The sequence below is a fragment of the Solanum dulcamara genome, chromosome 4, assembly GCF_947179165.1.
Source record: "Solanum dulcamara chromosome 4, daSolDulc1.2, whole genome shotgun sequence".
NCBI classification, from domain to species: domain Eukaryota; kingdom Viridiplantae; phylum Streptophyta; class Magnoliopsida; order Solanales; family Solanaceae; genus Solanum; species Solanum dulcamara.
Window position 1 is genome coordinate 10386762 of NC_077240.1, and position 15866 is coordinate 10402627.

Consider the following 15866-nt stretch of genomic DNA (forward strand, 5'->3'; position numbering starts at 1 on the left):
GTATTAGTTTAGTGGGCAATAAAGGTGTTGCTTAGTGGTTGAAGATTTCAATTTATTATAGTAAGGAGGAGGGATTAAGAGTTTAATCCTTGGGATTGTATGAGTTTGTAATCATTGTTGCTCCTTGATGATAATGGAATTTTGCTGAAATCCTGTGAGCAAATCGTGATTTTTCCTCTCTTGAGCGAGGTGCGTGTTTTTCACGTTAAATACTCGTATCTTTATTTATTGTTCTATATTGTTTTTGTTGTAATAAAGAATCAGATCGAGTGTTAGTTGTGAGAGCGTACAATCCACGAGAAACAATAATCCTCTGCTTTGTATTCAAGAAACAAACGGAAAATCTTAATCCAATGCATTTGCACTTAAACTAAAGTTTCGGTTCAAAGTTTAATATATGCTAAACACATGACTAGGGAGTAGAGATGGCAAACAGGGCAAACATGCAAAGACTTTACCCCCCCCCCCCCCCCCGTTCCGCACTATTTTTATGGTTGGATTTCATATCGGAAAATGCTTCAAATAAAACAATCGTCTTAAAGTTCGAGTTGATACGATATTTGTGAGGAAATTTCAAAAATAATACAGACATCAATTTAAGATGGAACAACTTTTTAAAAACCAATCGTCACATTATATGCTAGCACCATTTACTGGACTTTAAACATAACACATGGCTAGCTACGTGTTTACCAAACTATAGTACTCCTATATGAGCATGCATTGAAGATAAAGTCGCAATAATTAATTCGTCGATGGTACTTCATACTTGCTCATACTAAGAAACTCTTCGTCATGATTTGAATAGGGGAAAGCCTCAATTTAACCATCAAGATGCATGGTTTCCGAATATAAATATTTTAAGAAAAAAATAATCCGGATGAAATGAACTAATTAAAACCAGGTGAAATTAACGTGTACCGAATAAAATATCTACAACAAGAAATGTAAAAAAATTATAGACTGAAACAAATGCATAATTACAACTATATACATATTTATTAGAGCGGAATTCAAGATTATCTTTAGTCATGATGATTAGGTGGAGAAAATATGTAAACCTGAAAATACTATAAAAAGAAATATTTGTGGAGTTTTTTTTTAAAAAAACTGTATAATTGTAATAATTTGATACGATGATAACACGAGATTAAATAACCAAAAAGTCTTGAACCTCATAGTTAGTAAGATGGATAAGTCATCTATAAGGTCCAACCTCTAGAATCTTCCCAAATATTATTGTCACGACCTAGCCCCGTAGGCCGTGACTAGTGTCCGAATTGGACACTCATATACACACATATTATCTATTGTCAATCGACAATTAAACACGATATAGAATTTATATGGGTAGCACGTTGTCTCAAACGGTCACTTATATATATACCAAAATTAGCTATTTCTTGGGGAGTCTTAATTGTCAAAAATAAGATAACATAATACGTAAGCCGACAAGGCTTTCACTCCGAATGTAAATGTCCAAAAACATAAGCCATACTAGTACACCAGACAACATCTACATACAACCCACTCATGTGTCTACAGACCTCTAAGAGGATTAACAATAGCATATGACGGGACAGGACCCCGCCGTACCCCTAAATACATAAATATATACATTATAAGGATTAGTACCAAAAGTTTAGGCTCCGAGACAATGGAGCACTTCAACCCGTTGAGTAGAATCCTAAGGTGGCAGCTCTCCAAAATGAGTATTTGTACCTGCGGGCACGAAACGTAGCCCCCCGAAGAAGGGGGTCAGTACGAAATATGTACCGAGTATATAAAGCATAAAATATCGTAAAGGAGATCACATCTGAAATAAAGATTCAGGAGTCAAGTATCATAATCAATAAATCACTGTACCTGTGTCTTATAAAATGAAGACATGCATATCATCATCATATATCGTACCTGGCCCGTTATGGGACTCGATGTCATAATTATATCAATATATCGTCATATGTATATATATACCATACCCGGCCCTCTAGCAAGGGACTCGGTGAATAGAGTAGTGTACACTAATACCGTACCCGGCCCATTATGGGACTCGGTGCCATAATCATATCGTCATATCATCATAATATCATATTATCATATCACGTACCCGGCCCTCTAGTAAGGGACTCGGTGAATAATGTAGTAGAATCCATACATGATAACATACCCGGCCTATCGTAGGACTCGGTGAATAATACCATAATAATATGCACGAATAAGGTATTATTAGCAACCTTGTGAAATTTGATCATTATCGAAGACTTAATAGAATAAGCAAAACAGTCCATCATTTGAAAACCAAGACAATAGTCATTATGAATCACACCAATTATGGATTATACTAAAATATGAATTATACCACAACATGAGTTATACCAACTAGGATGGCTGGAATCATACACATGAGTGAAGACATAACAATATAAATTTTTGAAAATCAAGAATGGTAGCCATTCGAGTATATCTACGAATAAGAGTTTCTTTGGAATTTAAGCATACGTCATTCGTTCGTTTCATATGGATCATGCCAAAAGAAGAAAATGTTAACTTTACATACCTTTAGCGTTTATACGTATATGTTGTCCAATATTGTCTCAACCTATATTAAAACGTTAAGCACTATGGTTAAGCTATGGACAAGAATAAAACGTAGTCTATCGTTAGTAGGTTATTTCTAAAAAAAATTGGACAGCACCTCCCCTATACCGCTCACTTTTTCCACTTTTAAACCAGCCATATAATCATCAATCAACATCAACAATCCAAAATATTGACACAAAATAAGATTTATTATTGACAATAAGCCTAGAATATTTCCACCCGACTCATGTTACCAAAGCAGTAAATTCGGAAAGTCAAGTACCTCACGTTGTATCTAAATTTTGAAAATGAAAACGGCAAAACTGGACTTTATGACCTCATAAAACATTTAGATCTCTGTCTTAAGTTTCCAATGCAAAAGAAATCAACTCAAAAATCATTTTCTACAAAGAGATATCATCAAAATACGAACAGCTATACATGAAAGATTTTTCAATCCAGAATCTGGACAGAATTTGTCTTATGATTCATGCTCAGTTTTCGACCTAATAACAGCAGATATAGACTAAGACATAAACATAAGAGTTGTAGGTACGTGTATTAGCTTTCCAAAACATGTTTAATATCTAAAATCAAAGGTCTACACAATGAGATATTCTAGAATTACTACCAGCTACTCAATTCCAAATACGGGTTTGAACATTCACAATCTTCATACACCTTTTTCCTCCAAATTCAAGAACAACAACTCATCAACAACATCAAAACAATATCAACCATTATTATACATCATCACTAAGATAATTCCATCTATTTAATCTACCTAAAACAACCCCTTAACCCATAACTCTCAACAAATCACCAAACTAGTTTATAATACTATTTTCTCCGTTCTAATCCGTTAAAACTCTAACTAAACTTGTTAACAATGAAAAGGAGACTTTAATATTACCTTAAATTTGCAGCACCACATAAAATCTTCTCCTTATTGGCTGATTTCTAGCTCAAATTGAAGCCAACGCGACGTACAATAATTTTCTCTTCATGAGCTTCAGATTTTGGGACTCGAATTTTGGTCGGATTTGGTTTTTCTCTCAAGAACTTCCCCTCTCTCTCTCTCTAGAAATTTTTCTGGATATTTTCTTAGTCTAAATTATGAAGGAAGACATAGAATTTAGATTAATTTCGTGGGTATTGGGCCTGACCCGAATTAAAATTGGGTTGGGCCGAATTCACTATTTAGTTTGGCCTGTCAGACTTAAAACGTCTATATATTATTATTCCGATATCACATTTCGTCCCACGACCTATGGTTGGAAAGATATTTCAATTATCTACAACTTTCATGTAAAGAGTTTTCCCAAATTCTCAAATTATAAAGAGGTTATGGCCTCCCGAAGTCAGCTTACCCGAAACGTAACTTTAAGAAAAACATATTTGATGGCTTCTATTTTGATTTGGCTTAAGGGTCCTTCTTGAGATGTATTTTACTACACATAAATTATTCATATAACTTGGCATCTACAACAAATCATGTCCTTTTAAAATTCAAAATTAAAAGTCCTTGAATTTATAATCGTTAGCTTACGAATAATCCAAAATGCAAAAATACGGAATGTAACAATTATCATCAAATAATATGTATAAAATAATTATATAATTTCATGCATATAAATATAAATTAATTATTAATATGTGGACCATACTTTAATGGGAATTTATCAGTGAAATACTTTTTCAAAAATAAAAATGGACAAAAATATTTTCTCGAAAAATAACATATATTCAAGAACGAACATTACGTTTATCAAAGTGATTTAAACACTCTTTGAGAAACTAATCTTTCGAAAAATAACCAATCAACCTCTAGGAGACCGACATGTCATTTTTACCATCATAATTCATATTAGACTGGTCACACTCATTAATTATATTCAACGTCGGGAATCCAAATCTCAGTATGAGACATCATAATAGCCCCATGACAAAAATGTGGACGACTAAAACAAAGGACATACAAAAAATTATTTTGTCTCTGAAAAGGAAAGTTGATGGAATGCATATAAATATGCGTGGGCTGAAATGCATTAAAAACGGATCAAAACTCAATCCATCTAATTTTTATTAAATTTAAATTTAATTTATTATTTTTATAGATTTTTTAATATCTAATAAAGTTATTTTTATTTATTTATTATAACTATAAATAACATATAATCAAATAAGAAAATTAATTAAAAGTATTTTAATAAATCAATTTAGGCTAAATGTTAATTGAAATTTTAATGGGCTCAAATCAATAGAGCTACGTAAATAGTTGTGTCAATAAACCTAAATTTAAATGAATTAAGTGAAATATAATTTCATATACTAATTATACCATTAATTCTATGTATATGTATACAAAAATTTACTAATTTCTCTATTAATTCTAAACCTATAATATTTAATTTTGTACGATAAATCTGACAGTAAAAGATAATAAATTCACTTTAAATTATGAATTCGCATGTCGGTGACAATTTCTAATTAAATATAGTAAGAGGTACCAATCAACAAAAAGCTAACGTGTCTCGTTGTGGTAACATTCAATATCGCCTGCTCTTTATATATGTGACCTTTTGGTCTTTTGGATATTTAAGACCACAAACTTTCGGGGCTTTGCCAGCATTATTTATAGTTTATGTACATCAACTAGTAGTTTCTTTCTCTATAACTCTTATTCCTCATCCACTACTTTTTCTTTATCCTTCACGTAACTCTTACTATAATTGTTACCTTTCTACTTTCATCTCTTTTGGTTTTTTCCAGCTTAATTCTACTTCCTTCATGGCTAACTTTAGCTTCATTCTCGGCATAATTGGTAAGTTTCGTGTAATTAAATCTTTAAACACATAAAAAGGTGTAATTTTTGAAAAATTAATGAGAAATTCTAGTTTGTTAATTAATATGAAAATCGTTTTTCTTCTTCTGATAGATATTATTTTTACCCCTATGTTTCTGCAGGGAATGTCATCTCCATACTTATGTTCGCTTCTCCATTGTAAGTCTAATTAATTTATTACATTTTTCTTAGCATTAATTATTCTAGAATCAAGAGACACGTAAATAAATAAAGATTAAAGAATTAATAAGGGATATATTAATCAAATAATATTTCTAATTAATATTTTCTTAAGAATTGTGTAAAATCTTAACGTAACAACTAAAGCATGGGCTTTGCCTTAATTAGTGGCAGTCGTATGGTAAAGCAGGGGCTTTGCCAACAATATTTATAGAGGAGTAATATATCGAGTACTTTTTTTGGTAGTATTTTTAATTAGCTAATTATAACGTGCATGCCTTCTTAAATTACTTTTCAATTTTCTATAACAAGCGGAGACAAAGAGTTAAAAATTGAAGTTTATGAGTTTTGAATTTGTTATATTTAGTAATTTTTTAATACAAATAAAGGGCAAATGATCAATAGACTCTTCTGAACTTGTACCTCATAATGTATCTCCATCCATGATAACAAGCCTGTCTCAAGAGTCGAGACATGTTAAAATTGAACATCATGACCACATGATATTCGTAACGAGCAGATAATTTTGACAAAGCATAATCAGTTTTCTGATTAAGCAAATAACGAGATGTCTTTTCATACTTTCCACATTTCTTTTAATCGATGATATATAGTCGCAACATTTGGTTAATGTATTTTTCATTGTCTTTTTTCTCAATAATTATAAATATTTCAGAAAAACATTCAAAAGGATAATCAAGAAAAAATCAACAGAGGATTTTAAAGGAATACCATACATCACAACACTATTGAGCACAAGTTTGTGGACATTTTATGGATTGCTCAAACCTGGAGGTTTGCTAGTGGTCACAGTCAATGGTACTGGTATCTTCTTGCACATCCTATATGTCACTCTCTTTCTCATGTATGCTCCCAAAACTCTCAAGGTAAATGGAGAATAAATATAATTTTTCTATTTTCTCTTATTCCTTTTCACTTTTTAATTATGATTTTTGTTTTTCAGATTCAATCAATGAAACTGGTGGCAATTATAAATATAACATTCCTTGGGGCTGTTATAGCAATCACTTTACTAGCTGTACACGGTACCACTCGGCTCACATTGGTCGGAATTTTATGCGCTGCTTTGAATATTGGCATGTATGCATCTCCTCTCGCCGCTACGGTAATTAATTTTTCTCCTCTTTCTCTTTTTTTCTCGACAGATCGCGTAAACGAATTTTTTATCGATCGAATTATCAAAAAATAATTACAGGTAATCGTTTATAAAAGATGAAATCACGTCTCATATACTTGAAAATAAGGAAAGTTACTTCCTTAAAGTACACTAATAACATATATATATATAAGTTATTTTTTTGTTTGGACAAATCGAAATTGAAGTTGTTAATTGAACATGTACAGAGGACAGTGATAAAGATGAAAAGTGTGGAGTACATGCCATTCTTACTTTCCTTCTTCCAGTTCCTTAATGGAGGGGTATGGACTGCTTATGCTGTTCTTGTCAAAGATTATTATATTGGAGTAAGTTTTCCTTTTCCTTTTTATTTATTTTTTTATAAAAATTTTCCACCTCTGGATTTTCACTTATTTTAATACTCCTATATTTGATGAGTCGTGAACCATGTAAAGTGAGAATGAACTAACACAAGTAAAACAAGTTCTCACACATAAATAAAAGAGAACCCCTAAAACTTTTCTGGGCAAGATTGTTTATAATTATAGAAATGTGATTTATTTATTTTTGGAATCATTCAGAAAAATTGTATCATACAAATTGAAATAAAAAAATAATAGAAACCAAAAAAACTAGATTATTTTTTCTCGCTCTATATTTTGTTAAATAGAATTATCAGTGATATGTGCTCTAGTATATAGTAGCTAGGATTGATATCCCAGTCGAGGTGCGCGTCAATCAAACGATCGAAATAATATCCTAAATAAAAAGTAGTAGAAAATGGAAACTTGAATAGATAGATTGAGAAGTTTGGACCTCCACTAATTAGGAGTTAGGACACATGTCACATGTGCAATGCTCCTCTTTTGATTTTCAATAAACATCACCTCTTTTTATAAGCCACTAAAGGATTGGTCCCATTCTTTTCCACCAATGTACTCCCTCCGTTTCAAATTGAATTTTTTTATTTTGACGTGACATAAAATTTAATAAAGTATAAAAAAAAATTAAATTTTGAATTTTAAATTAAAGATATTTAAAAGGTACTAAAATATTTTTTTATCTTGTAATCTTATAAATGTCATGTGAAAAAGTTGAAATAAAAAAGTTACCATGAAAGGAAAGAACATTTTAAAAAAAGAAAATTAAAAAAAAGAAGTAAGAAAAACAAATTGAAATGGTGGGACAAATATTTTGAAATTATTGAAAGTTGTATTTTATATGAGTAATGATAAATATTGGAAACTTAGAGAAATTACACTAGTTTAGAAGCTAATTATTTAGATACATTTTAATTTGCAATATTACGAATCTTATCGGATTTTGGTGAGTCTAGATACGTTCAGATATATATATCTCGAAATATGAGGGGTCAAAATAAGATGTAATTTGTTCTAGATATATTTTATCCAAGTGGATCAGCATGTATCTGGAACACACTAGATAGATACATAGAGATAGATGTATCTAGTGTTTTTTCGCATGTATTTGGGATATATGACTATATCGCTCGGTTCTCTCGCTATTTTAGTGGATATGATCGCAAAAATACATATATTTAGGTGTATCTTTCTCAATATATGATTTGAAACTCTTAATTAGTAATAAAATATGTAATTATTTGAAAGTATAGATAAAATTAATATGTATGATATGAATGTACATATATAATAAGGTAGTTTTTCCATAAATATTTCTGTTTTGTTCAGGTGCCAAATGGGATAGGCTTCATATTGGGAGCGGCCCAACTGATCCTGTACTTCATGTACTACAAGTCAACCCCAACAAAATCGACAGAGGAAAAAGAAGAAAAAGGGTCGGCCCATCTGATGATCCAAATGAAAGACGTTGATGGAGCCCATAAGAATGAGAACAATCCAAATCTTCACAAAGGGAAAAGCCTTCCAAAGCCATCTTTAGTTCGTCAGTATAGTGAGAGACTAATGAAGACACTTTCTAATACCCCATCTTCATTGGGCTCACACGATATTGAAAAAGGCCTCAAAGAAGCCCACTAAATTTCTAATTTTCGGACCACCAAATAGGCCCAAGTATATATTTATTTGTGTTGGGCCTTTATGTATAAGAAGATGATGTTGTAATGATAGCCGAAGCTCTAAATCTGAGCTCGCGTTTTTTCTCTTTCTTTTGATGTGTTGAGAGAAGATTAATATACATAATAAAATTTGATGTCTACACAGCTGATGAGAATTTCATAATTTTGGAAAATAAGATGTCTTATTTCAGTGTGTACACTTGGTAAAAATGTTACTTTTTGACTAATTTTATTTTTCGATAGGAAATAACACATAATACTTAATTTCCAAAATATGTTTAAAATTGAATACAGATCACGTAAAATACAAAATAAACAATTATACATGCCAAACACACTCGTGAAAATGTCAACTTCTGAAAACAATTATTTATTCCAGATAGTATTTGTTGGAAACAAGTTTCTGTCAATTATTTTTATAAACTGTCTTGTGGTGTCTATACTTTTTGCATTAATTTCTAAAAATGCAACAAAAATCCTTTTGTTGTGACAGGACGAAACATAACCACAAATATTTCATAAAATTGCAGGTATTTCCTTTAAAATGATTGATTTTTGCTTTAGTTAGTTTATGCCAAGTGAAGCATACGCTCTTTAATAATTAAATTCATGCAAGTGGGAGATATTATAATACGAAAAAATATATTTACACAGTACTTTTTTTAATTCCGAAGAACATAATTAAAAACGAGCACAAAAAAACATAAGGCACAAATGCAAATGACCCTAAATATTTTTATACGACGTGCAACTTGGTGATTTAACTAATCAACTCCCATTCTGTGTGGTACATGCTAGTCAATGATATGTAAAATGCAATTAATGGATATTTTTTTTTTTTTTTTTTTTAAATTTTGGGAACAGACCCTACACGAGGCTCCCACCTCTCGTGCACAGTCAGGGATTGAGCCGCACCCCCAAGCCTTACCATAAATAATCAAAATAAAATACAAGGAGGGGGACATAAACCTTACCTCCGATCCTATGGTGGTTCATAAGTCGGCTAACCTCTTAAGGTCGGCTAACTCATCCCCGATACAAAAAGAGACTAACTATAACTAGAAAGCATTAACCCTGTGAGAGGACTCCTCTCGGTACAAATCAACTAAGAAAGCATAAATGAGGGAGACTCTCCCCTTCCATGAGAATACAAGAAAGTAGCCTACACTAGTCCTATTCAAGAACCAGTACACGAACCTTCTATCTCGCATGGGTTGGGGAAATTCTTTTTATCTTTGCTCTTTTTAGACATGTCGTACCAAGTAGGTCCAAGGAAAATTGCAGCAACACCAATCGTAGCCAAGTTGGTAAAATTAGAGATAAACATGTTCAAGAAGGTTGTTTTATCCTTTTTAATCTTCTTCTCCTGAAGCTTGCCATTCCTATCTTGTCTAGCTTTATGTGGCCCTTGGTTTCTTGTGGAAGTTGTTGAAGGTTGTAGAAGTGTTGTGTATTATCAAGTGTATGGCTGTACTTAGATAATGTATCAGCTGGAAAATTTGCTTCCCGAAAAACATGTTTGCATTGGAAGTATTCTAGCAGTTGAACCAGTTGTTGGAGTTCATTAACGTAGTTTTGAATGTTCCAGGGTGGTTTGATGTCCAGATTCAGCCACTTGATCACAAGTTCCGAATCTACTTCCAATATTACTCTATTATAACCATGATGAATGCACCAATTAATGCCAAAACTGGCTGCCTGCACTTCCGCTTGATTATTTGTTCCAACTCCCAAAGGAGAGGCAAAAGCATATATCAAATTACCCTTATGATCCCTTACTATTCCTCCTGCTCCTATCTTTCCTGGGTTGCCTATGGCACTCCCATCAGTGTTAAGTTTAACTATGTTGGGGGGGGGGGGGTTTGAGCCATTTAACCTGGGTTACTTTTATGTCATGCTTACAGTTTTCTATCCAAATAATTAGATCTTTCCAAGCTGGTGGCCATTGGATATATGGAAAAACTGTGGTAATAAGCATGTATATTTCTTTGATTATATTGAACTTCACCCTAGTAGTACTAGATTTCTTTCCTCCATATTTACTTGCACACCTATTCTTCCAGACATTCCAGCAAATAAATATAGGGAGGGCTTGCAACATGAGTTTATGTACATCATTGTTTGGTTTGTAGGTCCACCATCTCATCAAGATGTCTCTAATAGAGTTGTGGTCCTGCCTGATTCCCCCCCAGTTGGAGAAATATGTCCAGATGTGTTTAGCAAAGCTTCCGGAGACAAATATGTGCTCTATGTTGTCCAAACCAGGCCTGTAGCAGCATGAGCACTCTGCAGTTTCTCTCCCAAAAGAAATCAGTTTATCATTGGTTGGCAGTTTGTGTCTTAATGTTCTCCACAGTAAGAATGAAGCCTTGAACGGGATGTTAGTATGCCATGTCATCCTATCTATCAATGTCTTGTTTTTTTTCTTTCTCACATTTTCCCAAGCTGATTTACAAGTGAAATTTCCATGTGATTGCAGCTTCCATTGAGCTTGATCTAATGTGTTTTGTTGGTACATGATTTTAGTATTGAGAATTGTGTGTATCATGTGTTGAGGGGCCTGTTGCCTGATTTTCTCTTCATTCCATTTTCCATTTGTCAAGAACATGGAGACAGTGGAGTTGTTGAATCTTGGAATATATTCATAGTGATTGGCTAGAGGGCCAATACCCAGCCAATCATCCCACCAGAAACTGCAGTTCCCTGAACATAAGGTCCACTTAATGTGAGGTTCTATGTCACCTTTGTTCTTCATCATGTTCTTCCACATGAGGGATTGACCTGTGTGCCACTTTTTTGTGACAGGGTGAGCTCTTTGGCAGTATTTAGCTCTCAAGAAATCCCCCCATAAAGATCTCTTAGTTCTGAACACCCACCAATGTTTGTATTGCATTGCCAGACATATATCTTCCAAGTTTTTTACACCAATACCTCCCTCCTCATATGGTAAACTAAGGGTTTCCCAAGAGGCCCAATGGTACTTCCTTTTCTCCTTATCCCAACCCCAGAAGAAGTCAGCAATAAGACATTTTATTTGTTTCAAAGTGGTTCTGGTAGGGGTTATGGCAGATAACAGATGTATAGGAAGTGATTGAAGCACTGATTTGATCAAAGTGGCTCTCCCCCCATAGCTTAGCATCTTTGTCTGCCACCCTTGAATTTTAGCAATCACTTTTGAAACTATACCAGTGAAATATATGACCCTTTGTCTTCCTATGTACAATGGACATCCCAAGTATGTCATAGGCCCATGAGTGCATTTATAACCAGTGATGGTCGCTACTCTATCCATTATATCATCAGGGGTATTGGTAGGGATTAAGATTTGGCTTTTGTCCTTATTAATAAGCTGCCCAGAAACGCCTTCATACATCTGAAGAGTCTTCATGATGAGTTGAAGGGAATACTTGGAAGTTGAGGTGAAAATAATAATGTCATCTGCAAAACTCAAGTGGTTAATTTGAGGACCCCTTTTCTCCATTTGAAAACCAGTGTATAGATAGTGCTGATGAAGGTTGTTTAACATTCTGGTCAGTACTTCTGCACCAATAACAAAGAGAGCAGGAGAGAGTGGGTCTCCCTGTTTGAGACCTCTTGTTGAGTGGAAAAAACCATGCCTGCTGCCATTTATGATGACAGAGTACCAATTGTTAGACATTATTCTCCATACCATGTCTATGAATGTTTCCCCAAATCCCATCTTTCTCATGACAAGACAGATAAAGGACCATGAGACTCTATCATAAGCCTTGGCCATGTCAAGTTTAATAACCACATTATCTCCAATTTTGGGTTTGTTTATGTTATGCATAATTTCTTGAGCCAGCATAATGTTCTCAGATATGCTCCTTCCTTGGACAAATCCAGATTGATTATCCGAAATAAGATGTGGAAGGATGGGAGCCAGTCTGCTACTAAGGAGTTTGGAGATTATTTTGCTACTAAAATTGCTGAGAGATATAGGTCTGAATTCAGATAGTCTATTAGGATGTTCAACTTTTGGGAGTAGAACCAGACATGCATGGGAGACGTATTTTGGGATGTCATGGCCATTAAAGAAAAACATAATCAGCTCCAAAAGGTCCTCACTGATAATGTCCCAGCATACCTGGAAAAACTTGCCACTCATCCCATCAGGACCTGCAGCAGAAGTACCATTCATAGAGAAAATCACTTTCTGTAACTCCTCTTTAGTAGGTACCCTTTGCAACATGTGGTTTTGATTGTCACTGACCTTTCTAGGTATGTACTTAAGGAAATCTTCATTGATTTTCTTGTTGTCTGTAGTAAATATCTTTTCAAAGTAATGACATGCAGCCTTGGCAATTTCCTCATTTCCCTGAATACTATTACCCTGATCATCCTCAATTTTGTGAATATACAGTCTTCTCCTTCTCCCTCTAATGATAGCATGGAAGTAATTGGAGTTGGCATCCCCCTCCTTAAACCATTGGAGTTGAGTTTTTTGTTTGAGGATGAATTGCTCTATCTTTAGATACCTGATGTATTTGGCATTGATTAAGTTCAACTTGGTTCTATTTTCTTCGGAATTATCACTGATTATTGCATCCTCAGCCTCTCTAACTTTTGTCTCAAAATCAGTGATGGAAGAGAAAATATCACCATATTCTTGTCTTGACCACTTACTCAGAGTGCTTCGCACTCTTTTCATTTTTTCCTGAAATCTTCTCATAGGATTTCCTGCGACAGGTTTTCCCCAGCACGTTTTCACTACATCAAGGAAGCTATCATTATCAACCCAGCAGTGTAGAAACTTAAAATACTTAGGGGCATTGTTCTGTCTCTCTGTACACTCCATAAATAAAGGGCAATGGTCTGATCCAGTGGAAGCTAAATGAGTAATAGTAGTCATGGGCATCATGTCTAACCACTTATCATTTACCATAGCTCTATCTAGTCTCTTCCAAATCCTGGCATCATTATCTCTGTTGTTACACCATGTATACTTTGCACCATGAAAACCCAAGTCTATGAGTCCACAAGCTTCAATAGTACTTATGAATTCAAAACTTTTGTTCATGTTGTAGGGTATGCCCCCCAGCTTCTCTTCAATGCCAGTGATTACATTAAAATCCCCTATTGTACACCATGGTTTGTCTACACTGGAATATAGCAGTAGTTTATCTCAAAGATCTCTTCTCAAATGATCTTTACATTTAGCATAAACAAAGGTTGTGAGATAGGTAATATGCCATGTAACATGTTTGATCTCACAGGTAATCTGCTGCTCATCCTGATCTATAATGGAGCATGCTACATCTTTATTCTAGAAGAGCCAAATTTTGTTGTTGGAATTATGAATAGCACTGTCCATATTAAGCTGAATTTTATGGGAATTGAGGTGTGATTGGTTTGAGAATGGTTCCAGAATTGCCATCATAGATATTTTGTGATAGTCTTTGAGTTTTTGAAGTCTATCTAGTGAACCCTGAGTATCAATACTCCTTGCATTCCAACATAGGGTATTAATCATTGAGACTTATTTGATTTGGACCTTGTTTTGATGCCACTTTTACAAATAGCATTATCAGAACTTGTTGTGTTATCTTGTTGCTTCTTTTTCCTATTTTCTTGCTGACCCTTGGTAGAAAGAGCCCTCCTTTCCTCCTCTTCTTTTTGAACCTCATCATATTGGTCAGGATCTTCCTCATCCTCAGAATGTGTGACTCTATATTCATCTGTTAGTTCGTGTGGAGTAATTTCCTTGTTAAGGGCACATTTTCCAGTATTCGGTTTCTGAATTTGCAAAGCTGTCACATGGATGCCTGCATGTTCCACCACCAGTACATCATGTAAGCTCTGTTGTCCTGATTGCATTTCTTTAATAATTTTCTTCTTCAACGCATCCCTTTTCTTCTTACTAAGTGCTATTGTAGACTTGTTGTTAAACGCCTGAGGACTCTCATTTTGCCTTTTCGGATCCGGAGGTTCCTTATCCATTGTGTAGCAGTCCTCTTCTTGTTGTGAGTATTCATTGTACCTCTCTTTTCTGGTTACAGTTGTAGTAGTTACCTCTGTGGTAGCAGGAGCTCTAATGTCTTTCCTATGGTCAACCAAAGTACTTTCCCTCCCTCTGGTAACCCCTTCCTGCAAGTTAGTGGGTTCCTCCTGTATTCCCCCATCCTCACCTCCATAAACTACAACAGCTACATCATTCACAACATTAAAATTATTGGGGGAGCCATGAGGCTGTGGGAGAGATAAGTCAATACCTGGCTCCTTCATTTTTGTAATATTGCAGTCATCCTCAAGTGTATCATTTGTGTCAGCATTTAAACCAATCATCGGGACTTGGGGGTGTGGGAGAGATAAGTCAATACCTGAATCCTTCCTTTTTGTCGTGTTGCAGTCATCATCCAGTGTGTCATTTGTGTTAGCATCTAAATCATTAATGGGGACTTGGGGGTGTGGGAGAGATAAGTCAATACCTGAATCCTTCCTTTTTTTGTTGTTGCAGTCGTCATCCATTGTGTCATTTGCATCAGCATCTAAGCCATTAATAGGGATTTGGGGGGATGGGAGAGATAAGTCAATACCTGTTTGCTTTGCTAGATTCTGCTTTGATTGAACATTCTTTTGTTGTTCCTTCTGTCTTGGTTTTTTCTGAATTTGCCATTCTTGTTGTTCCTCCTTGTTTTTGTTCCTATTTTGGTGTTGTCTCTGTCTCCCAGCTTGATTTTCTTTTGTACCTGCATTAGTTAAAGATATATTATTCTCAGGCATTTGTACAGTGGTTAAGGGACATACCTGGTTGTCATCTTCTTTCCTGGTTTTATTATTCCTTGCTTCTTCAGCGTCTTTCCTTTCTTCATCTCTCTTCTTGACATTACATCTTGTCATAGTATGTCCTTGATGCTTACAGTAAGAACAGTATTCAGGTAAACCTTCATATTGTATAGCTTGCCATCTGCCTTTATTGTGATCCTCTTCATCAATTCCTAACCATACATGTTGAGGCCTTTCTTTGGTGATATCCATTTGTATCCTTACTTTTGCAATACTGCCTCTAGTTTTTTTAAGAGATGCTGCATCCAGGTACAGGG

The 15866-nt window shown here is 34.4% G+C and overlaps 1 protein-coding gene across 1 annotated transcript; it reads left to right on the top strand.

Annotated features, from left to right (window-relative positions):
- The first annotated feature begins 5209 nt into the window (after positions 1-5209).
- LOC129886134 (bidirectional sugar transporter SWEET16-like) lies at positions 5210-8997 on the top strand. The gene is made up of 6 exons (XM_055960685.1): positions 5210-5407; positions 5551-5587; positions 6285-6495; positions 6573-6734; positions 6974-7093; positions 8456-8997. Exons 1-6 carry the CDS (start codon positions 5374-5376, stop codon positions 8762-8764), a joined length of 873 nt encoding a protein of 290 aa, XP_055816660.1. The 5' UTR covers positions 5210-5373; the 3' UTR covers positions 8765-8997.
- Positions 8998-15866: the final 6869 nt, after the last annotated feature.